The 24,034-nt window shown below is 40.2% G+C and overlaps 2 protein-coding genes across 2 annotated transcripts; both read right to left on the bottom strand.

Moving 5' to 3' along the window:
- Positions 1 to 975: 975 nt before the first annotated feature.
- Positions 976 to 1,886, bottom strand: LOC123439500 (17.5 kDa class II heat shock protein-like). The gene has a single exon (XM_045116215.1). It carries the CDS (start codon positions 1,672 to 1,674, stop codon positions 1,195 to 1,197), a length of 480 nt encoding a protein of 159 aa, XP_044972150.1. The 5' UTR covers positions 1,675 to 1,886; the 3' UTR covers positions 976 to 1,194.
- A 3,127-nt stretch (positions 1,887 to 5,013) lies between these two features.
- Positions 5,014 to 5,810, bottom strand: LOC123439499 (17.5 kDa class II heat shock protein). Its single transcript, XM_045116214.1, has one exon. The coding sequence runs from the start codon at positions 5,720 to 5,722 to the stop codon at positions 5,234 to 5,236; it is 489 nt and encodes a 162-aa protein (XP_044972149.1). The 5' UTR covers positions 5,723 to 5,810; the 3' UTR covers positions 5,014 to 5,233.
- Between the last annotated feature and the right edge of the window lie 18,224 nt (positions 5,811 to 24,034).

Genomic DNA, 24,034 nt, shown 5'->3' with positions numbered 1-24,034 from the left:
CTACCATCATCTTTCAGCTTAGCTTTCTCTAGGAACGTATTGAAATTCAGGGTTGCTACTGCGCGAGTCATTGATCTACAAAATAAAAATATTGCAAAGTTTACTTAGATTATGTCCAAGACAATTAGAGTTTAGCTAATCATATTACTAATAAACTCTCACTCAAATAGACATCCCTCAAGTTATTTGAGTGTTGCATGATCCAAATTCACTAACTCAAGTCCAATCATCACGTGAATTGAATGTAGTTTCAATGGTAAACATCTCTATATTAATCATATAACCCATACGATTCATGCTCGACCTTTCACCTTAAGCTTCGACGTCAAACCAAGCAAACTTGAATTGGTATTGATCAAATATAGTCACAACAAAGGTCATGCTAGATGCACACATCCCATCCTCATTCATGCCCTCCTTTCTAGACTTGTGCTCGAGATGCACACATCCCATCCTCATTCATGCCCTCCTTTTTATATTTGTGCTCGTTCCAATGCTTCTTATGCATATCTTGCTGTAGACAGGACTATGTTGGTTCGGAGGTGGCGATGATCACGATGATGCAGACTGAAGAACGATGAAAACCTTTTGCATTTGCCGCGCAAACAATTCGAACTCATTTGAGTGAATCGTTGTTAAATTCCAATTATGTTTTATTTAAAGATTTTTTGATTTACGGATCGACACAGTGTCCGACTCATATAAGAGCATCTTTGAAGAACGATGAAAACCTTTTGCATTTGCCGCGCAAACAATTCGAACTCATTTGAGTGAATCGTTGTTAAATTCCAATTATGTTTTATTTAAAGATTTTTTGATTTACGGATCGACACAGTGTCCGACTCATATAAGAGCATCTTCTATGAAGATCTTTTATACGGATCCGTTTTAAAAATTGAAAAACCGGTTTTCAACTAGAGATGCTCTAAGAACATCAAGTAGAAACGAACACCTAGGATTTTTTAATACAAAGTGTGGCCAAGGGATTCGCATGTTTTATTCAGAATTAACCGGAGAACATCCCCATTACCATTAACGAAACATCAAACCATCACCACCTGCGCACGAACCGACACGGCACACCCTCGTCTAGCAGACGAAACGAAAAGACTGACACTCCACCACTCATCACAGCAAACACGCTACCGACTCATACTCTGCTTCGATTCGACGCGCACACCATGCATCTCATTTTCAGGCGACCTGGACCTGGATGGTCTTGGGCTTCTTAGGCTCGGGCGGCGGCAGCTTCTCGACGGTGACGGTGAGCACGCCATCGCGGCACGCGGCGGAGATCTTCTCCATGTCGGCGTTCTCGGGGAGCACGAACTTGCGCATCATCTTGCCCATGCGGCGCTCCATCCGCACGTACCTGGCGTCCTCCTTCTCCTCCCTCCGGCGCTCGCCGCTGATGACCAGCACCCGCTCGTCCTCCACCTGCACCTTGATGTCGCCGGACCCGAGCCCCGGCATGTCCACCACGAACGCGTACGCGCCTGGCAGCTCCTTCACGTCGGCAGGGGTGGCCGCCATGGCGCGCGCGTCGCGGACGTAGGCGCGCGTCGGGCCCTGCTTCTCGCCGGCGGCGGCACCGGACTCACCGTCCGGGATGTCCAGCAGGTGCTGCAGGGCTGTCATCATCGGGGCCTCCAAGCCGAACACCATGCCCGCCATTTCTCGCTGGCTGATCTCGAGCTCGATCGATCTCCTCCGGTTGGGCTGTTTTGGAGTTTGGAAGTTTGGATTGCTTGTTGAATATTTGTGGAGTTTTCGGTGGTGATTCAATGGCGAGGAGGAGGGATTTTATGTAGGTCGCCCCAGGGGGAGTCTGGAAGGTGATGGAAACTTCTGAAATGTGGTGGAACGAGCGCGGAGCAGGGCGGAGTCCTTCGGCCGCTGATGGGGAAACTTCTAGAGGTTCCACCTTCGGAATTGTTTTGCGGTAGCCTTGGGCCCATATGTCATTCGGGGGCAGCAGAGAGTGATTTTTTTTAGAATAGGCATAGAGAGATCGAAAATTGCAAAATGGTGCGTGCGCATCTTGGTGCCTGTTTTCAAAAATCATTTTCTACAATATAAAAAAACTAATTTTTTTATAGACACACACAAACATGTATGTTATGTATCTGTTTGTAAAATTTTAAATCGTTTTACTTCCACACATGGCATATAAAAAAATGATAGATATCTATTTATAAATGGGCTTCTTTTTTTGTTATTGGTCAAAATTTTATTATTTTTGTACAGCTTATAAATTACATTTTTTAAAACAAAATTTCAGTAAGTCGTAATGAATACATAGAAGTTTTCATAGAATTATTTTTGAATTTTTTTAAACTTTTAAATATGTTTTTGATTCTTTTCTAAAAAGGACACCAAGGTGTCCGGACACACAAACTTCGCTCCCATAGAAAGATGTTCTTTTTGAAGAAGACGCATAAAAAGATTTAAAAAAAGATAACACCCATAGGTGTGGACGTTTGCATCTCGCCAACAAGCATGGATTGGCGTCCGTTTTGTGGTTGCACTTGTTAGGAATTAATTAAATATATTTAATTAAGGGATAATCCCTGCTATGTCGGTTGCTTTAGTTTAGCAACTGCTCCTTGTAACTGCCTTTGTACCGGGGTATATATACCCACATCTTCAATCAATGAGACAGCGATTTCATCATTTGCTCTTCCTCTCTTCTTCTACTCTTCACACGTTACTCGTCTAGTCGGTAGTACCATATGATTCACGACTATTTCTAGTCATAGAGTGACTTATGAAGTTTTACACAATGCGATTTGTTTTTGGATTCGGAAATGAAGTCCTTCAGGGACTTCAATATACATTTCCGAAATGAAGATGATGAACATTCTCGAAGACAAATACATACAAGGAGGAGTCTTTATCAACATGATATATATTATAAAGACAAGCATTGATTAGGGGGAGTGTTAGGAATTAATTAAATATATTTAATTAAGGGATAATCCCTGCTATGTCGGTTGCTTTAGTTTAGCAACTGCTCCTTGTAACTGCCTTTGTACTGGGATATATATACCCACATCTTCAATCAATGAGACAGCGATTTCATCATTTGCTCTTCCTCTCTTCTTCTACTCTTCACAGCACTAATCTAGGCAAGTTTTGCCGGATTTTTATGCCACATAGGACGGGGGTGGTGTGTGGGCATATTACCATTTCGCCCGCATGTCCGTTTCTCTTTTAGCAGAAATCTTTTTTGATTTCGGCTTAAAAATATTTTATCTTCTAATTAAAAATCTAATTAAAAATCCATTTTCATCATTAGATCCATCTCGACGAGATCTTTAAAATTAGATTCCATGTTAATATGTTTTGATGATTTTTTTTTTGAACAAAGTTGCCATGATGTTACACTGTAGTTATCATAGTGTTTACACTACAATTGTAATGACATGTTCTATCTATTTTTTCTTGTAGATTGAAATGTATCGTTATATTTTTAACTATTTTACGATAAATTTTATCAATTTTTGATGGTAATTTTAAGTAATTAACCACGGCGAATTTAGTGCAAGGATCATGACAATTTTTAGTAACCCATCATGACGAATTTAATTATAGATCATGGTAATTTTAGAATTTTGACTATGATCGACGAAATTTTTTGACCAAAAGTTTTCATGATGTTTATACTGTAGTTGTCAAAGTGTTTACGCTAAAGTTGTCATAACATGTTCTATCTATTTTTTTCTAGATTTAAAGCTACCGCTATATTTTTTAACTACTTTTTATGGCAATTTATATAAATTGATCATGGTAATTTTTCACCATGGCAATTTTAGTTTATGGTTTATAGAAAATCTAGTTTCTTAATTCCCCGCTTTATAATATTTCAAAATTTAGTATTAAAGGTAGAAGAAAAAATATCAGAAACATATCATGACAATTTCAGTGTAAACACTATAGCAATTCATGTGTAATAGACATGATAACTTTTAACCCCAAAAAATCATCGAAACATATTAATATGAGATCAAGTTTCGAAGAGCTCGTCACGATGGATTTAATTATAAAAACAGATCTTCAATCGAATTTTTTATTTAAATAGATCTTCAATCATCGGTAGGATGTTGTCTCTTCCAAGGGTTGATTGTGAACCAACAGTTTCATATAAAAATAGGAGACTACAGACAAGAACAAAGAAAAAAGGTATACAAGGGAGCTATCACACCATACCTATGGAGAAGAATTTTTGGTTTTGCACAAATTATGCAACTTCTGCCCTTTAGGGGAGGATATCAAATTACCAAATGAAGCCCCTCATTACATCCTTCAGCTTAGGCCGCACACAAAACTATAGAGTTGTACATTTTAGGGAAAAATGAATTAAATCAAATAATGCAACCACTCATGAAAAAGGCCAAAAAAAATTCATATCCACTAAGAAAAGATAAATGAATTTAAAACTATTTTCTTAAAATACAACATAAGTTCAAATTTGTTTTTGAAAATGTTTCAATTTTTTTGAAGTTCTTCTGGAATTACTTCACATAGAGTACTTACACCTGAGATTACCTTGGTATTTCCCAAGTTCTGTCGAGATAAAGAGGTTTGTGCATAAAACACATCACTCTTTTAGGCTTTAGCACCCATATAATCAGGGGAGATTTATTTTCGTTGTGACAAAATAAATGTATTTAAAAATAAGTACATAATACACTGAATCGGGTACCTCAAGTATCCTCGTACCTCGATCAATCGAATTTGGAGATTCATTAAGGCAAATAAGATTAACATTTCTGAATTCTCGTTTCTAACTGGAATTTCCTTTTTCTATCTTCCCAAAAGGCAGCCATTTGCCAAGACATCAATGATTTTTCTCTCTGGTGAAAAAAGCACTTCGGAATTAGTTCGACTTCATCCTATTTTTTCGAATTCACATCTTCTGGTCTTATCCACTTTTCCCTTAACTTACACAGCTTTTTGAATGTTCAGACATCTAGTAGAAACGAACACCTTGGATTTTTCAAATAGAAAGTGTGGCCAAGAGATACGCATGTTTTACTCAGAATTAACCGGAGAACATCCCCATTTCCATTACCGAAACATCAAACCATCACCACCTGCGCACGAACCGACGACACACCCTCCTCTAGCAGACGAAACGAAAAGACTGACACTCCACCACTCATCACAGCAAACTCGCTACCCACTCAATACTCTGCTTCGATTCGACGCGCACACACCATGCATCTCATTTTCAGGCGACCTGGACCTGGATGGTCTTGGGCTTCTTAGGCTCGGGCGGCGGCAGCTTCTCGACGGTGACGGTGAGCACGCCGTCGCGGCACGCGGCCGCGATCTTCTCCATGTCAGCGTTCTCGGGGAGCACGAACTTGCGCATCATCTTGCCCATGCGTCGCTCCATCCGCACGTACTTGGCGTCCTCCTTCTCCTCCCTCCGGCGCTCACCGCTGATGACCAGCACCCGCTCGTCCTCCACCTGCACCTTGATGTCGCCGGATCCGAGCCCCGGCATGTCCACCACGAAAGCGTACGCGCCCGGCAGCTCCTTCACGTCGGCGGGGGTGGCTGCCATGGCGCGCGCGTCGCGTACGTAGGCGCGCGTCGGGCCCTGCTTCTCGCCGCCGGCCACACCGACTCCGCCGGCCTCGCCGTCCGGGATGTCCAGCAGGTGCTGCAGCGCCGTCATCAGCGGGGTCTCCAGCCCGAACATCCTGCCCTCCATTCTCGCTCGCTGATCGATCTCCTCGGCGTTGGATTGCTTGTTGATTTTGTGGAATGCTTTGGTGGTGATGGGATGGGGGGGAGGAAGGAGTTTATATAGGTCGCCGGGGCCGGGGAGTCTGGAAGGTGATGGAAACTTCCGAAATGTGGTGGAACGAGCGCGGTGCGGAGCGGCGGGGGCGCCCGCTGATGGAGAAAGTTCCAGAGGTTGGATCAGGATCGTTGCGGTTGCTTTGGGCCCACATGTCATTCGGAGGCCATGAGTGCCAAGCGTCCCGCTTTGGGAGCGGACAGAGAGGTAGTTTTGGGCCCACATGTCATTCGGAGGTCGTACTACTTACGCAGAGAGATAGTTTTTGAGTGGATTTCGTATTTTAGCTCGTAAAAATCCATGTCGTCAAAATGTGTAGTCTTCTATCCTTTTAGGTCTAGCGTTGTTTAGCATTTTGGGCTTTATCTCAATTTTACTTACTTGTAGAGCATAATTGTTATTGATCAACTAATAGATGTGCTTCGCACAACCACCACAAAGCGTTTCAGAGGTGTCTTTTTGATAATGAAAGATAAAAACAAGTCATATATATTTCATAAATCTTTTATTCATGTGATGAATAAAAATATAGCTTCAAGTGACATATCGATAGAATGCAGACGAAAAAGAAGAAGCCTTCTCGAGCATCTTCAAGTTAAACGCTTGGATCTTCCTTGAATATTACCTTGAGGTGACTTGGAAATACCCAAGCTTACGGTCTTGCCGCTCCATATTCCTTCACCCACCATTGTCTCATCAAAAACTTAAAAACTTCAGCACACAAAACTCAAGAGAAACCTTATGAGATCCGTTAGTACAATAGACAAATCATAAACTTTAGATACTATTTTAAATTGATTCATATTTAATTATTGGATAAGGTACTATACTCTAAATTATTCAAGACTTATACCTGACGATATAATCCATAGCATCATCAAAACAAGAAAACTATGCAATCATCTTCACTTATATCTTTTTGAGAGTAGTTTGATGTTTACTCTTATGCAACACTTATATCCTAAGAGTAAATTTTGAATGAATGAAATACAATAAATATGAAATTATAAATGTGCTTTATGCCTTGTAGTAGTTTCATATTTGGTTTAGAAAATAAATCTATTAAAGTTTGACAATCATAATATTGGTCATACAAGCAATTCATGAATGATTAGTATAAGAAAGAGAACTTTCACATACAAACAGATTATTTTGAACATCTTTTATGATTGTGAATACCCATTAATTACTTTCAAACTTGATCAAATAGTTGAAGTTGGACAAGGAAGACAATGTAATGGTTATGATTAGGTATATTTGCACAAAAGTTATATTGTTATTGATCCTCCAACGTGTGGTGCTTGTTTAGAACCTTTTGCTAGCCAAAACTTTGTACTAAATAGAGATACTACCTGTGCATCCAAATCCTTGAGCCAAGTTTCTTCCATGAGAGTCCACCATACCTACCTATATATGGTATTTCAGTGCCATTCCAAGTAAATTTGCATGTGACACCTCTAAAACCTTCAAATAAATCATATGTTATGTGTGCCCCGTGCCCCTCATGGAGTGATCGGGGCAGTCAATATCTTCCATGCTAAGTGAGTTATTCTCATGATGAGTGTTTATTCACTTGTCATTGCATGAGAGAAGCCGCTAAGAAGGATTTCCAGTCCTGCATAACACAAAAATAAATAAACAAGAACTCACCCTAGAAAGTTGATTGCTTGGATGGTACCTGTGGATATGGCTAGCCATGGAATGTGTCTGAATGGTGGAGGGGGAGTAAAATTTAAATTTTGTTTGGAAACCGCAAATAATGTGATTAGCATGGAAGATGATGAAATCTCTTGTCGTAACATTGACAGGAAATGCACACCACCCAAAATTACATATTCATCTCTGTTTTAAAACAATGAGGTTCGTCACCGTTGCAAATACATGCTTCCCCTGTGCGAAGGGACAATCTATTTACTTTTCATGTTGATTCAACTTCCTATTCCAACGTCAGTCTATTAGTTGGCAAGCATTATGTGGTGGGGAAAGATCCAAACATATGTATACACTCAAATATATTTGATCATCATTCATTATTGTTGACAATTATCTTCATGATAAGTATGTTGGGAGGCGAAACATTAAGCCCCTATCTTTCTCGGTGTTCGATGGATGTTGTTTGTTCTAAAATATTCTTTGAGTATTAGCAATCATAGAATATTATATGATAATTGAGTATATGGATCTCTTACTTACACTTTATGATACTTTGAAATTGTTTGATGACTAAGAACATATGTTGTTAAGTTTCAAGAGAATGCATTGTTTGAACCATGACACGTGAATTTATTGTTACTCTATCATAATGAATTTCATGAGAAAAGTTGTTGTTAATGACGTTAAGAAAAATTGCGTGGATTATCATTGACCAAAAGAAGCACTCACACTTCATAAATTATTTCTTTTATCATTTACTTACTCGAGGACGAGTAGGAATTAAGCTTCAGGATGCTGATAAGTCTCCAATGTATCGATAATTTATGAAGTATCCATGCCATATTCACCTATGTTTAAAATAATTTTATATGGCTTTGATGCACTTTTTATGATTTATTTAGAACTAACCCAGACTCACGTTGTTTTCAACAGAATTACCGTGGTGTTGTTTTTTGTGCAAAAAATAAAAGTTCCGGAATCATCCGAAACTTTTTTATGGTTTTTTCTGGAAAAAATAAGAAATACTAGAGTGAAGAACTACCGGAGGGGAGCCACCTGTTGTCCTTAAGGAAAGAGGGCGCATCCACCCCCTCGTCACACCATCTTATGCGGTACTGTGGCGTAACTCCAACGCTTAAAATTCCTATATATACCGATACCTCCAAAATTAACCTAGAACAACCGCTCCACCGCCACAACTCTCTATATCAAAGAAAAATTCATGTGGAGCCTTTCCGGTACCCTGCCGGAGAGGGGAAATCATCACCGGTGGCCATCTTCATCATCCCGATGGAGGCCATGACGAGGAGGGAGTAGTTCACCCTCGGGGCTGAGGGTATGTACTAGTAGCTATGTGTTTGATCTCTCCCTCTCTATCGTGTTCTTGAGATGTCCCGATCTTGATGTATCACGGGATTTGTTAATATAGTTGGATCATATGGTGTTTATCCCTTGCTATCTTGTTGTGATGAATTGAATCTTTCCCTTTGAGATCTCGTTATGTTGTATCGAATATTCGATTCCAGAACACTTGATGTATATATTGCATGTGGATACCCTTGGTGACAATGTGGTATTCTATTGATTCCCTTGATATATGTTATGGCATCAACTTGGGGATTCTGGTGACCTTAGGGATCTATGCATAGGGGTTGATTGCATGTTTTCATACTACGTTCTCCAGTAAAAATCTTGGGGGTACTCTTTAAAGTTGTTTGTGTTGGATTTAATATGATGAATCTCAAATTGTTTTATGCAGGTCGTATAATTAATCCACTGATACTTGAGGTGACATTGGAGTATCTAGGTGACATTAGGGTTGATTGATATGTATCATGGGTGTTATTCTAGTACGGACTCTAGGACTGTTTGTGACACTTATAGGAATAGCCCAAAAGATTGATCAGAAAGAATAACTTTGAAGTGGTTCTACTAGCTACGCCAATTTCATCTTATGCTCTTGGCTGCTTATGAACTTTGGAGTGATTCTTTATTGTATGTTGAGGGATGATCATATGATTTTACTATGTTAGCATTCTTGATAGATTGCACTAGTGAAAGTATGAACCCTAGGCCTTATTTCCAAGCATTTATACAACCATTTTCTCGATGTTTTCTACTTGATACCTTGTTGTTTTTATTTATTCATGTTACAGAAACCTATATCTACTATCCATACTACACTTGTATCACCATCTCTTCGCCAAACTAGTGCACCTATACAATTTACCATTGTATTGGGTGTGTTGGGGATACAAGAGATTTCTTGTATTTGATTGCAGGGTTGTTCGAGAGAGACCATATTCATCCTACACATCCCACAAATTGATAAACCTTAGGTTATCCACTTGAGGGAAATTTGTTGCTATCCTACAGAACTCTGGACTTGGAGGCCCAACAACGTCTACAAGAATAAAATTGCGTAGTAGCCATCACCACCCACCACTAGTGCGAAGATATTTGATATTAATGTTGCATTGCTAAATCATGTTATGAAAGCACAATTTGTTGGAAATCCTAATGAAGATGTTGCATCCCATCTTAATACCTTTGTTGAATTATGTGATATGCAAAATAAAAAAGATGTGGATAGTGAAATTTACATTTTGAAATTATTTCCTTTCTCACTAAGATATAAAGCTAAAATTTGGTTTTCATCCTTGCCTCGTAATTGTATTGTTACTTGGCCTAAATGCAAGGATGGCTTCATTGCTAAATATTTTCCTCCTGCCAAAATAATACCGTATCTCTTAGGAATCAAATCATGAACTTCAAACAAGATGAGCAAGAACATGTTGCACAATTTTAGGAAATAATGAAATTAATTATTAGAAATTGTCCCACTCATGGTTTGAACTTATGGATGATTATTCAAAACTTATATGCTCGATTAAACTTTGCTTCAAGAAACCTACTAGACTCGAATGTAGGTGGAACATTTACGAAAGTAACATTAGGAGAAGCCACGAAGCTCCTAGACAACATAACTATAAATTACTCCCAATGGCACACCAAGCAAGCTCCACCTGGTAAGAAGGTAAAATCTATCGAAGAAGTTTCTACTCTGAGTGACAAAATCGATGCTCTTATAATATGCTTGCTAGAAAAATTCTCATGTTGGTCCCAATGATGTTCCTTTCTCTACCTTCATTGAGCAAATTATTGATGTTATTGATGTGAATTTTGTCCCTAGAAATAATTTCGAGAACAATGATTATAGAGGGAATTTCAATTCTAGACCGTATCCCGGTAATCCCTCTAATAATTATTGTACTTCCTATGGAAATTTTTATTATTATTATTATTATTATTATTATTATTATAACAATAGGATACCTTCCGAACTTGAGAACAATATTAAGGAGTTTATTAGTTCTCAAAAGATTTTTAATGCCATGGTAGAAGAAAAACTTCACAAGATGGATGACATGGCTAGAAACATGGATAGAATTGATCATGATGTGGAGACACTCAAAATTAAAATAAATTCACATAAAAATGATGTAATAGATGAATATCTAAAGTATATCAAAGTCAGTATGGATGAGAGTGGAAAAATATAAAGAATTGAAAGGATTAAAGCTGAACAAGAGTTCCTAGATAAAGCACTACCCCCCTTATTATAATCATGATAAAGATGTTAAAATGATCTGCGTGTAACCTATTAAAACCTCGTTTAGTATATAAAACTTGATGAAAAAGGGATTGGATATGAGTCAACTTTAGCTAGAGGGCGTCCCAATTGTTCGGACGGTGATGATCCTAATGATAAAAATACCAAAAGTGGATTTAAAGAGGTAAAGACTTTAGATAGTGATGTGCCCACTGCATTGGATTATGAAGAATTTAATTTTAATATTTGTTATTTAATCGAATGTGTCTCTCTATTGCAATCCATGTTAAATTAACCCAATGCTTACGAACAAAATAAAGCCTTCACTAGACATATTGTTGATCCTATTCTAAACGCCAACACGGAAAATTAGAGTTGGAAGTCTCTATACCAAGGAAATTACAAGACGAATGGGAAGATACTATTAAATTTAAGGTTAAGTATTATGAATGTAATGCTTTGTGTGTTCTAGGTGCTAGCGTCTCTACTATACCAAAATGTGATGTTCTAGGTCTCTTCGATATGGATGAATGTTCCTTTAACTTGAATCTTGCGGATTCAACTATTGAGAAACTATTGGGTAGAATCAATGATGTTCTCATAATTGCAAATATAAATTATGTGTCCGTGGATTTCATTGTGCTTGATATTGGTTGCAACCCATATTGTCCTAGAATACATGGTAGGCCTCTCCTATGAACCATAGGTGCGGTTATTGATATGAAAGAAGGAAACATAAGGTTGCAATTTCCACTAAACAAAGGAATGGAACACTTACTAATAAATAGAGTTAAACTACCTTATGAATGCATTATCATAGCTACCTATGGAATTAATTTGAAGATTGACAAAACGTGAAACTTTGCATTATGCCTAGCTAGGTGCATAAAAAAATAGCGCTTGTTGGGGGGCAACCAAATAGTCATCTTGAATTTTTTATTTTAGTCTATTTTTGTGTGATGAAATGATTTTTGTGATACAATTATTGTGTTTTTGATGTTTTTTAATAAGTGATTGTTCCAAGTAAATCCTTTGGGATGATCTGGACTATAATAGAACTAGTGCAAAAATAGAAAATTTTATGCCTAGTATTTTTTTTTTGATTTTACTAGAATGTGATTTTGATATGAACTTTTTACACAATATTTCTATACAAATTTCCCAGGTGTATCTATTCTTTCCAAACTTTTGGACTTATGTAAGTATGGTTTTAGTACATATTCTTATAGATTGTTGCTTGTTGGAAACATCTTTTGAAAGAGACACACACACATCATAATTTATTAGAATGCTCTTTATTGCGCTTATATATTTTGAGTTAAGGAAATTATGCTGATGTGCTTCACTTATATCTGTAGAAAACATCGGAAATTATATTTTGCAAAAATCCCTAACATTCTCATTATTCACTAAAACCTTTTTGAGAGTCTCTAAAATAGGAAGTGGTAATTTAGACTGGTTACATGTTTAGTCTGGAAATGATAGATATACAATATGGATATGATTAAACTATTAGAAATATGCCCTAGAGGAAATAATAGTGGTTATTATTATATTTCCTAGTTCATGATAATTGTCTTCTATTCATGCTATAATTGTATTAACCGAAAACCGTAATACATGTGTGAATATATAGATCACAATGTGTCCCTAGTGAACCTCTAGTTGGCTAGCTCGTTGATCAATAGATGATCATGGTTTCCTGATCATGGACATTGGATGTCATTGATAACGGGATCACATCATTGGGGAATGATGTAATGGACAAGACCCAATCCTAAGCATAGCACTAGATCGTGTTGTTCGTCTGCTAAAGCTTTTATAATGTCAAGTATCATTTCCTTAGACCATGAGATTGTGCAACTCCCGGATACCGTAGGAGTGCTTTGGGTGTATAAAATGTCACAATGTAATTGGGTGATTATAAAGGTGCACTACATATATCTCTGAAAGTGTCTATTGGGTTGGACGAATCGAGACTGAGATTTGTCACTCCGTGTGACGGAGAGGTATCTCAGGGCCCACTTGGTAATCCATCATCATATTGAGCTCAGTGTGACTAAGGAGTTAGCCACGGTATGATGTGTTATGGGACGAGTAAAGAGACTTGCCATTAACGAGATTGAACAAGGTATAGGGATACCGACGATCGAATCTCGGGCAAGTATCGTACCGATAGACAAAGGGAATTGTATACAGGATTGATTGAATCCCCGACATCGTGGTTCATCCGATGAGATCATCATGGAACATGTGGGAACCAACATGGATATCCATACCCCGCTGTTGGTTATTGACCGGAGAGGTGTCTCGGTCATGTCTGCATGCTTCCCGAACCCGTAGGATCTACACACTTAAGGTTCGATGACGCTAGGGTTATAGGGGAATAGTGTACGTGGTTACCGAAGGTAGTTCAGAGTCCCGGATGTTACGAGGAGTTCCGAAATGGTCCGGAGGTAAATATTTATATATAGGAAGTGAGGAATTGGTCACCGGAAGTGTTTCGGGCGACACCGGTAATGTATCGGGACCACCGGAAGGGTTCCGGGGTCCACCGGCAAGGGCCACGAGCCCCGAAGGGGTATATGGGCCAAAAGGTGGATGGGAACCAGCCCATATTTGGGCTAGTGCGCCACCACGAGCAGCCCAAGGTGCAAGGAGAGGGGAGGTGGGCTAAACCTAGGCGTGGTGGGCTAGCCCACCCTCGGGTGCCACTCCCTCCACCCTTGGTCGCCGCCCCAAGGGCCATATAGGGCTACCACACCCTTAGGGTGGGAAACACTAAGGGTGGGCACCCTCCTCCCTATCCTCCTATATATAGTGAGGATTTTGGGGCTGATTTGAGACAACCTTTCTCTCTCTCTCGGTGCAGCCCTACTCCTCCTCCTCCTCGTCCTCCGTAGTGCTTGGCGAAGCCGTGTTGGAGTACCACACATCTCCACCATCACCACGCCCTCGTGCTGCCGGAGCTCTCCCTCAACCTCTCCTCCCTCCTTGTTGGATCAAGGCGTTGGAGACGTCATTGGGCTGCACGTGTGTTGAAAGTGGAGGCACCATTGTTCGGTGCATAGATCGGAATCCACCACGATCGGAATCGCTGCGAGTACGACTCCATCAACTACGTTCTAGCAACGCTTCCGCTTAGTGATCTTCAAAGGTATGAATATGCTCTACTACTTCACTCGTTGCTGATTTCTCCATAGATAGATCCTTGCGTGACGTAGGAAATAATTTGAAATTACTACGATCCCCAACAGTGGCATCCGAGCCAAGGTTCTATGTGTAAATTCTATGCACGAGTAGAACACAAAAGTTGTGGGCACTGATTTTGTCAATTGCTTGCCGTTGCTAGTCTTATCTTGATTCGGCAACATCGTGGGATGAAGTGTCCCAGACCGACCTTACACGTACGCTTACGTGAGACTGGTTCCACCGACTGACATGCACTTGTTGCATAAGGTGGCTAGCGGGTGTCTGTCTCTCCCACTTTAGTTGGATTGGATTCGATGAAGAGGGTCCTTATGAAGGCTAAATAGCATTGGTATATCAACGTTGTGGCTGTCATGTAGGTACTAAGCGTTCTTGCTAGAAACCCTAACCAGCCACGTAAAACTTGCAACAACAATTAGAGGATGTCTAACTTGTTTTTGCAGGGTATGCTATGTGGTGTGATATGGCTAAAAGTATGTGATGTTACATATGTGATGTATGAGATTGATCATATCCTTGTAATAGGATTCACGACTTGCATGTCGATGAGTATGACAACCGGCAAGAGCCATAGGAGTTGTCTTAATTTATTGTATGAGATGCAACGCCATGTGATTACTTTACTTTATTGCTAAATGTTAGCTATAGTAGTAGAAGTAATAGTAGGCGTGACGACTTCACGGAGACACAATGATGGAGATCATGATGACGGAGATCATGGTGTCATGCCGGTGACAACGATGATCATGGTGCCCCGAAGATGCAGATCAAAGGAGCAAGATGATATTGGCCATATCATGTCACTATATGATTGCATGTGATGTTTATCATGTTTTTCATCTTATTGCTTAGAACGACAGTAGAAAAGATAAGATGATCCCTCATTAAAATTTCGAGATGTGTATTCCCCTAAGTGTGCACCGTTGCGAAGGATCGTTGTCTCGAAGCACCACGTGATGATCGGGTGTGATAGATTCTAACATTCGCATACAACGGGTATAAGCCAGTTTACACACGCAAAACACTTAGGTTGACTCGACGAGCCTAGCATGTACAGACATGGCCTTGAATACGGGAGACTAAAAGGTCGAACATGACTCGTATGGTTGATACGATTAGCATGGACATGCTCACCATTGATGACTAGTTTGTCTCACGTGATGATCGGACACGGGCTAGTCGACGTGGATCATGTAACACTTGGATGACTAGAGGGATGTCGATCTAAGTGGGAGTTCACTAGTAATTTGATTAGATGAACTTAATTATCATAAACTTAGTCTAAAATCTTCTTTACAAATATTGTAGATCCAATGACCAACACAAATGTCTCATTCAACTTCAACAAGTTCCTAGAGAAAACCAAGCTGAAAGATAATGGGAGAAACTATGCGGATCGGGCTCGTAACTTAAAGCTCACCCTCAGTGCTTCCAAGAAGCCATATGTCCTTAATGCACCTCTAGGTGGTCCTACCGTTCCCGCGGCAGACCAGGATGCTAGGAACGCATTGCAGTCACGGAGTGATGACTACTCTCTAGTTTAGTGCGACATGCTTTACAGTTTAGAACCGGGGCTCCAAAGGCGTTTTCAGCAACACGGAGCATATGAGATGTTCGAGGACCTAAAACTTGTTTTTCAAGATTATGCACGGGTCAAGAGATATGAAGTCTCCGACAAGTTCTTTAGCTATAAGATGGAGGAGAATAGTTCTGTCAGTGGGCACTGATACGTCCCAAACGTATCTATAATTTCTGCTTGTTCCATGATCTTTTGGGTGACATTGTTATATGTTTTGCTACACTATTATATCATTTTACACATGTTTGGACTAACCTACTGACTAATTGCACCCAGTGCCAGTTTCTGTTTGCTGATGTCTATTTTACAGGGGCTTTTAGCCAATTTTCCGAAGCCCGAAAAATTCCAGAAAAAATATATAAAAACTCAGCGAAACAGAAGCTTCCGGATCACCGAAGATGGGCGAGAGGGGGGCCAGGGGCCTTCGAGGCGGCCTGCTAGCGCGGCCAGGCCCTAGGCCGCGCCAGGAGGTTGCCTAGGTGGGTCCCATCTCCTCCGGTCCCCTCCTTTGGCCTATATTTAGAGTCCCGAGAGGAAACCCTTGCAGACTTTCTGGAATCGCAAATTTCTCCATCGTTCCGCCGCTGCAGCGCTTCTGAGATCGGGAACGTCAGGAGACCTCTTCCCGGCACCCTGTCGGAGGGAGGATTGACCTCTAGGAGCTTCTCCACTGCCATGGACGCTTCCCGGGCATTCCGTTAGTAGTCCTCCTTGGACCATGAGTCCATGACCAGTAGCTATGTGATGTCTTCTCTCCAATCTTGTGCTTCAATGGTTAGTCCTTGTGAGCTGTCCTACATGATCAAGGCATCTATGTAATTCTCTTGCTATTTCTATGCTCGGTTTGTTCGGATCCGATAGATTATGAGATTATGTTCAGATTGTTATGAGTTATATATTTGATTATCCTTTTATATTATGTTCCTTAGTGATTCATGCATGTTCTCCGTTGCTATATATTTCTTTGGCCAAGTAGTAGATTGTAACTCCAAGAGGGAGCGTTATGCATGATTGTGGGTTCATGCCCCTTGATGTCTAGCTTGAGTGACAAAAACATGAGACTAGGGGATGTGATTGTTGCCACCAGGGAGAAAACAACGGTGCTTGTGACCATGGTTACAATGATTGTTTACCTTATGCATAGTTCGTTAATGCAGTTGTCCGTTGCTTTGAGTTTACACTTTGGGTGGGGCTTGCAACTTAATACCGGAGAGATGTTCCGGATAGATATCTCAAGGTGGATGCTAGTAAGTAGATGTTGATGAATAAACGGTCTACTTGTCTTGGCGTACTGCCCATTACTATTGAACCTCTAACTATCAAGTAGCATAATTAGCATTGCGGTGCTATCATAATTCTGTCAATTGCCCAACTGTGATTTGTTTACCCAAGCATAGTTGTTTATTATCTTTTAGGAGAGAGACATCACTAGTGAACATCATGTGACTCCGGTCCATATCACCATCATTGTTTACACCTCCATCATTTACCGCTTTCATTTACTTTTCCGTTGCAATCACTATTACCTTCCCGCTTGTGTTTTGATCCTTTGCAAACTACAAGGCCGGAGAGATTGACAACCTCTCTGTACTCGTTGGGAGCAAAGTTATTTGTTGTGTGTGCAGGTCCACGTCTTCTACTAGCGCTAGGGTGGAAGACACCTACTTGTTGAGCCTAGGAGTCCTCTTGGTTCGATAAACCTTACAGTCTTCGTGTAAGGGAAATCTGATGCTGACTACATCTCCACCTTCCACTTGGGGTAACCAAAGAGGGCCGAGAAGTATATCCATCAACTCATCATCAAGAAAATTTCTGGCGCCGTTGGGGATGTGATTGTTTCCACCTAGGAGAAAACAACGGTGCTTGTGACCACGGTTATAATGATTGTTTACCTTACGCATAGTTCATTAATGCAGTTGTCTGTTGCTTTGAGTTTACACTTTGGGTGGGGCTCGCAACTTAATACCGGAGAGATGTTCCGGATAGATATCTCAAGGTGGATGATTAGTAAGTAGATGTTGATGAATAAACAGTCTACTTGTCTTGGCGTACTGCCCATTACTATTGAACCTCTAACTATCAAGTAGCATAATTAGCATTGCGGTGCGATCATAATTCTGTCAATTGCCCAACTGTGATTTGTTTACCCAAGCATAGTTGTTTATCATCTTTTGGGAGACAGACATCACTAGTGAACATCATGTGACTCCGGTCCATATCACCATCATTGTTTACACCTCCATCATTTACCGCTTTCATTTACTTTTCCGTTGCAATCACTATTACCTTCCCGCTTGTGTTTTGATCCTTTTCCAACTACAAGGCTGGAGAGATTTACAACCTCTCTGTATTCGTTGGCAGCAAAGTTATTTGTTGTGTGTGCAGGTCCACGTCTTCTGCTAGCGCCAGGGTGGAAGACACCTACTTGTTGAGCCTAGGAGTCCTCTTGGTTCGATAAACCTTACAGTCTTCATGTAAGGGAAATCTGATGCTGACTACATCTCCACCTTCCACTTGGGGTAACCAAAGAGGGGCGAGAAGTATATCCATCAACTCGTCATCAAGCAAATTTCTGGCGCCGTTGCCGGGGACTCCAGTCTTCAAGATAGGGGAGTTGCACGCTATCCTTTACCTTTGCTTTTTTACTCTTGTTAGTTTGCTTTTTAGTTTTTGTTTTAGAATCTTATACCGAAAACCACAAAAAAGTAGTTGCTTTGTTCTTGCTTGTTGTTGCTGCTATGGGTTCCACCGAGAACACTAAGTTGTGTGACTTTACTAGTTAGGCTTTTGGAAAACTGCACTCTTAGTTCGCTGCTTGGGGAAGGACGCTCTACCACACCCGTGGTAGAGAAGTCTCCTCCACCTATTGAACGTATCCCATTCAAAATACCAGTTGGGATAATTGAAATAATTAGGAATGATTGTTATGCAGGAGATGGAACAGTCAATCCTAGTATTCATTTGTTGAAACTTACAGAACTTTGTGAGTTGTTTAAGATTTCAGGTTTGACAAGAGATGGAGTCATGAGGAAATTATTTGCCTTGTCACTAAAAGGAAAATCATTGGAATGGTATAGGCTACTAGATAATTCTCACCAACGGGATTGGGAAGAGATTCAGTCTCTCTTTTACTCCAAGTTTTATCCTCTTCATGAAGTCCATGTGGATGATGGTAACAATTCTTTATGTGATACTTATATTGTTGAGTTTATTCATGATCCCACTGAAAATTATTATGAGAAGGGAACATATGCTTATAGATATTTCAACAATATGAAGTTCCCTCTCTTTATGTCGAAGGTTTTGAAGTTGCACTTGTTTTGCCTTCCTATGCTTATTGCTTTGTGCTTCAATGAATTATTCTATTGCAATATTCCTATGCATAGGAAGCATGTTAGACTTAAATGTGTTTGGTATTTTCTTCTTGATGCTCTCTTTTGTTCTACAACTCTTATTCCTACGATAACATCATTAAAATCTTAAGCCTATCTTTTTGGCTATAAAGAAAGAGCTCTAGGGAGACAACCCTTGTTATATTTACTTTGAGTTTTTACTTTCAGTTTTAGTGGTGTTGATGCTTGTTACTACTGTATCAACATCATTGTATCTTTATTTTTAAGCTTTGTGCCAAGTTATAGCCTCCGACTGCGAGAAAGTTCAAAAATTGTGACATGCTGTCCAGAAATAGATTATGTCTGCTTGACGGAAAAATTCGCCAAAAATCACCAGATAATATTTTTGATCTAAACTTTTTTGAAAGCATGCTCTATATAATTTCCTTTCTGGTATCTGTTCTGAGTTTTTTGATTTGAGTTGCATAAGTGCCCTGAATAAATTATTTACTACTTGTTGTTCTGTTTTTCACAGATTCGGCCATGTTTTTGTTTTCATTGTTTTGCAAACCCTAAGCTTACTTTTTATTTGCAAAAACCTTTTGGAAATCATGAGAAGAAGTAGATTTTCATGAAAAATCTTTATTTCCAGCAGGTAATGAATTATTTTATTAAGGGAACTAACCACTCTAATCAGCTTATGATGAGTTTCGTATGAAGGGAGTTTTCAAGTATGCGATGGGAGATGATGAAAGAAGATACATGAGTGTAAAGCGCTCAAGCTTGTGATTCCCCCATGCACCCCAAGAAATATTCAAAGGAGACTCAAGCGTCTAAGCTTGGGGGTGCCCCCGTGCATCCCCTTCTCTATCAACAATCATCAGTTCGTCCATCTCCATGCTATATTTTTATAACTTTATATGATATGTGCTATGCTTGGAGCGTCTCGCTATTTACTTTTTATTTTGTTTTAGTTTTGCTTGCTGTTCATAACAAGTCGGAACCTATCCTACCTTGTTTGGGAGAGAGACACGCTACATTCCACTTTAGAACACAACATAGGTTTTCATGCTTATCCTTTTTGTGTATTCTTCATCTTTTCGTAGCTACTGTCATGCTTAGCTCTTAGTTTTTATGCTTATGTTTTTAAGAGCTATTATTTAGGTTGCTTTTGGAACTCTCTTGAGTTATCATTCTTATCTTGTTTCGAGAGTTGGCTCGTTGCACTGAGTTGTGTGTCTTGCATGAGTTGGTAACTGAGATTGCTACTTAAGTATAGTAGTAACTTGCAATAGTCTTGAGGTATTGGTTTGAGTAATGTTTGGAATATTGGTGCCAAGAGCTTGAGCCTATTAGTGATAGGTGTTGTATTTTGGGAAATCCGTGTGTTTTTCAAAAAACCAAAAATTAGTTGAGAACTCTAGCTACTAAATTGATCGCTAACCTCCGAAGGGGTTGGAATATATAGAGTACCCTCACGTTACCATGAGTCGAGGATGCGCAAGGATAACCAAACCCCCAAACACTCCTCCTCGGGGTACTTGTCTCTTTGTGAATTTCCTAACTAGATATAGAGTTACCGATAATAAGTGTATGAGTTCTTCGGACTAATGTGAGTATTCGATTGTTGGCACTTCCACCATCCATATTTTGCTAGCCTCTTCGGTAGCGTGCATTGCCCTTTCTCACAATGCGAGTTGGTGCAAACTCCACCGGTGCATCCAAACCCATGACATGATACACTCTGTAATACATAAGCCTCATTATATCTTTCCTCAAAACAGCCACCATACCTACTTATTAAGGAATTTCCATAGCCTTTCCGAGATACATTGCCATGCAAAATCCACCATCTCATGACTTGATCTTCATGTCTACATGCTTTTTCTTGATCGTAGAGCCACATGCTAGTTGGGCCTTGCCCAAATTATTGCTACATGACGCACTAGTATCATTGCATATCCTGCTACACTGGCAGAGGCATACATTTTCATACATCATGATAGTTTTCACTTGTCTTTATGTTGAGTACTTCTTATAAAGTGTGATGATTTTTATTTTTATTCATGTAGAACATGGAGTGTTGCCCTTAAGTGAGGAAAATATCCCAAAGAGGACAAACAAAAGATCCCAAAGAGGAAAAATGAGAGATAAAAAGGAAGAGCCAAAGAGGCCACGAAAAAATAAAAAGAAAAGAGAAAAAGAAAAGGAAATATAAAGAGAGAAGGGGGCAACACTACTATTCCTTTTGAAAGATCCACACCCGTACTCCATTGCTATATTGGTACTACATAGATATTATCATTCATGCATAATTATGTGGGGACCCTTACACTATAGAACTTGGTTTGCATATTCCAATGATGAGCTTCCTCAAATGAGCTCTAGGTCTTCATGAGCAAACAAGTTGGATGCACCCCCACTAGTTCCATTGGAGAGATTACCGTAGCTCATATGTGCATCCGTTACATGGCAATCCCTACTCCTCACATCATATCTATCATTTGGCTTTCTCTCGCCTATGGTTGTCCTCATTGATGTGAGTCTTTCACACCTTTTTGTCTTCCTTCCCCATCATTATTCTATTTGCCATCCTAAGTGCCAACATATCTTGCTTACGCTCATCCATTGCATGAGTGCTAAAAGTTGTAAGGGAGAGGATCATTTTGACTTGTGCCTGCCTAGTGGTCTGAGGTTGAGTCAAAATAAGATTCTAAAGGAGACTAAGTGTGAAATTTTAGTAGATTGAGTTCTCAATTAAAAAAATATTTTACGATCTCAACCCATCTCCCACTTCTTGCATGCAAAAACCATTTGGAGACATTCAAGTCACGGACAGCGAGAGCTCTTGCACCTTTATGTTCTTAATTTGCTAAACTCAATACTAGATATAGACTCTTGCTTGTTATTATCTTGACTTGAATTGCATATCTCACTTGCTTTACTTTGAAGTTCTTATATGTGTGTTAGCATGTCACCACAAAAAATATTGTGTTATCATTTATCTACTCAAGGACGAGCAGAAATTAAGATTGGGGATGTTGATACATCCCAAACGTATCTATAATTTCTGCTTGTTCCATGATCTTTTGGGTGACATTGTTATATGTTTTGCTACACTTCTATATCATTTTACACATATTTGGACTGACCTACTAACTCAGTGCACCCAGTGCTAGTTTCTGTGTGCTGATGTCTATTTTACACGGGCTTTTACCCAATTTTCCGAAGCCCGAAAAATTCCAGAAAATATATTAAAAAATTCAGCGAAACATAAGATTCCGGATCACCAAAGCTAGACCAGAGGGGGGCAAGGGGCCTCCTAGGCGGCCTCCTGGTGCGGCCAGGCCCTAAGCCGCGCCACGAGGTGGCCTGGGTGGGTCCCAGTCCTACGGTGCCCTCCTTTGGCCTGTATTTAGAGTCCTGAGAGGAAACCCTTGTAGACTTTCTGGAATCACGAATTTCTCCATCGTTCCACCGCCGCAGCGCTTCTGAGATCGGGAGCGTAAGGAGACCTCTTCCCGGCACCTTGCCGGAGGGAGGATTGACCTCCGGGAGCTTCTTCACCGCCATGGACGCCTCCCGAACGTGTCGTTAGTAGTCCTCCTTGGACCATGAGTCCATGACCAGTAGCTATGTGATCTCTTCTCTCCAATCTTGTGCTTCAATGGTTAGTCCTTGTGAGCTGCCCTACGTGATCAAGGCATCCATGTAATTCTCTTGCTATTGCTATGCTCGGTTTGTTGGGATCCGATGGATTATGAGATTATGTTCAGATTGTTATGAGTTATATATTTGATTATCCTTTTATATTATGTTCCTTAGTGATTCATGCATCTTCTTCGTTGCTATTTATTGCTTTAGCCAAGTAGTAGATTGTAACTCCAAGAGGGAGCGTTATGCATGATTGTGGGTTCATGCCCCTCGATGTCTAGCTTGAGTGACAGAAACATGAGACTAGGGGATGTGCTTGTTGCCACCAGGGAGAAAACAACGGTGATTGTGACCACGGTGGCAACGATTGTTTACCTTACGCATAGTTCGTTAATGCAGTTGTCCGTTGCTTCGAGTTTACACTTTGGGTGGGGCTCACAACTTAATACCAGAGAGATGTGATGGATAGATATCTCAAGGTGGATGATTAGTAAGTAGATGCTGATGAATAAACGGTCTACTTTTCTTGGCGTACTGCCCATTACTATTGAAGCTCTAACTATCAATTAGCATAATTAGCATTGTGTTGCGATCATAATTCTGTCAATTGCCCAACTGTGATTTGGTTATCCAAGCATAGTTGTTTATCGTCTTTTGGGAGAGAGACATCACTAGTGGACATCATGTGACTCCGGTCCATATCACCATCATTGTTTACACCTCTATCATTTACAGCTTTCATTTACTTTTTCGTTGCAATCAGTATTACCTTCCCGCTTGTGTTTTGATCCTTTGCAAACTACAAGGCCAGAGAGATTGACAACCTCTCTGTACTCTTTGGGAGCAACATTATTTGTTGTGCGTGCAGGTCCACGTCTTCTGCTAGCGCCAGGGTGGAAGACACCTACTTGTTGATCCTAGGAGTCCTCTTGGTTCGGTAAACCTTACAGTCTCCGTGTAAGGGAAATCTGCTGGTGACTACATCTCCACCTTCCACTTGGGGTAAACAACGAGGGGCGAGAAGTATATCCATCAACTCGTCATCAAGCACATACTCAGAATGTCTGGGTTGCACAATCGCTTGACTCAGCTGGGAGTTGAACTTCCGGATGATGCGGTCATTGACAGAATCCTCCAGTCGCTTCCACCTAGCTATAAAGGCTTTGTGATGAATTACAACA

Source organism: Hordeum vulgare, chromosome 3H, assembly GCF_904849725.1.
Source record: "Hordeum vulgare subsp. vulgare chromosome 3H, MorexV3_pseudomolecules_assembly, whole genome shotgun sequence".
Taxonomy (NCBI): Eukaryota; Viridiplantae; Streptophyta; class Magnoliopsida; order Poales; family Poaceae; genus Hordeum; species Hordeum vulgare.
Note: the sequence above shows the minus strand (reverse complement) of the source record. Positions and strands in the feature narration are given on the sequence as shown.

Bases quoted from the DNA above. Each gene is read 5' to 3' on its own strand.
- LOC123439500 (XM_045116215.1), bottom strand. From the start codon at position 1,674: ATGGCGGGCATGGTGTTCGGCTTGGAGGCCCCGATGATGACAGCCCTG.
- LOC123439499 (XM_045116214.1), bottom strand. From the start codon at position 5,722: ATGGAGGGCAGGATGTTCGGGCTGGAGACCCCGCTGATGACGGCGCTG.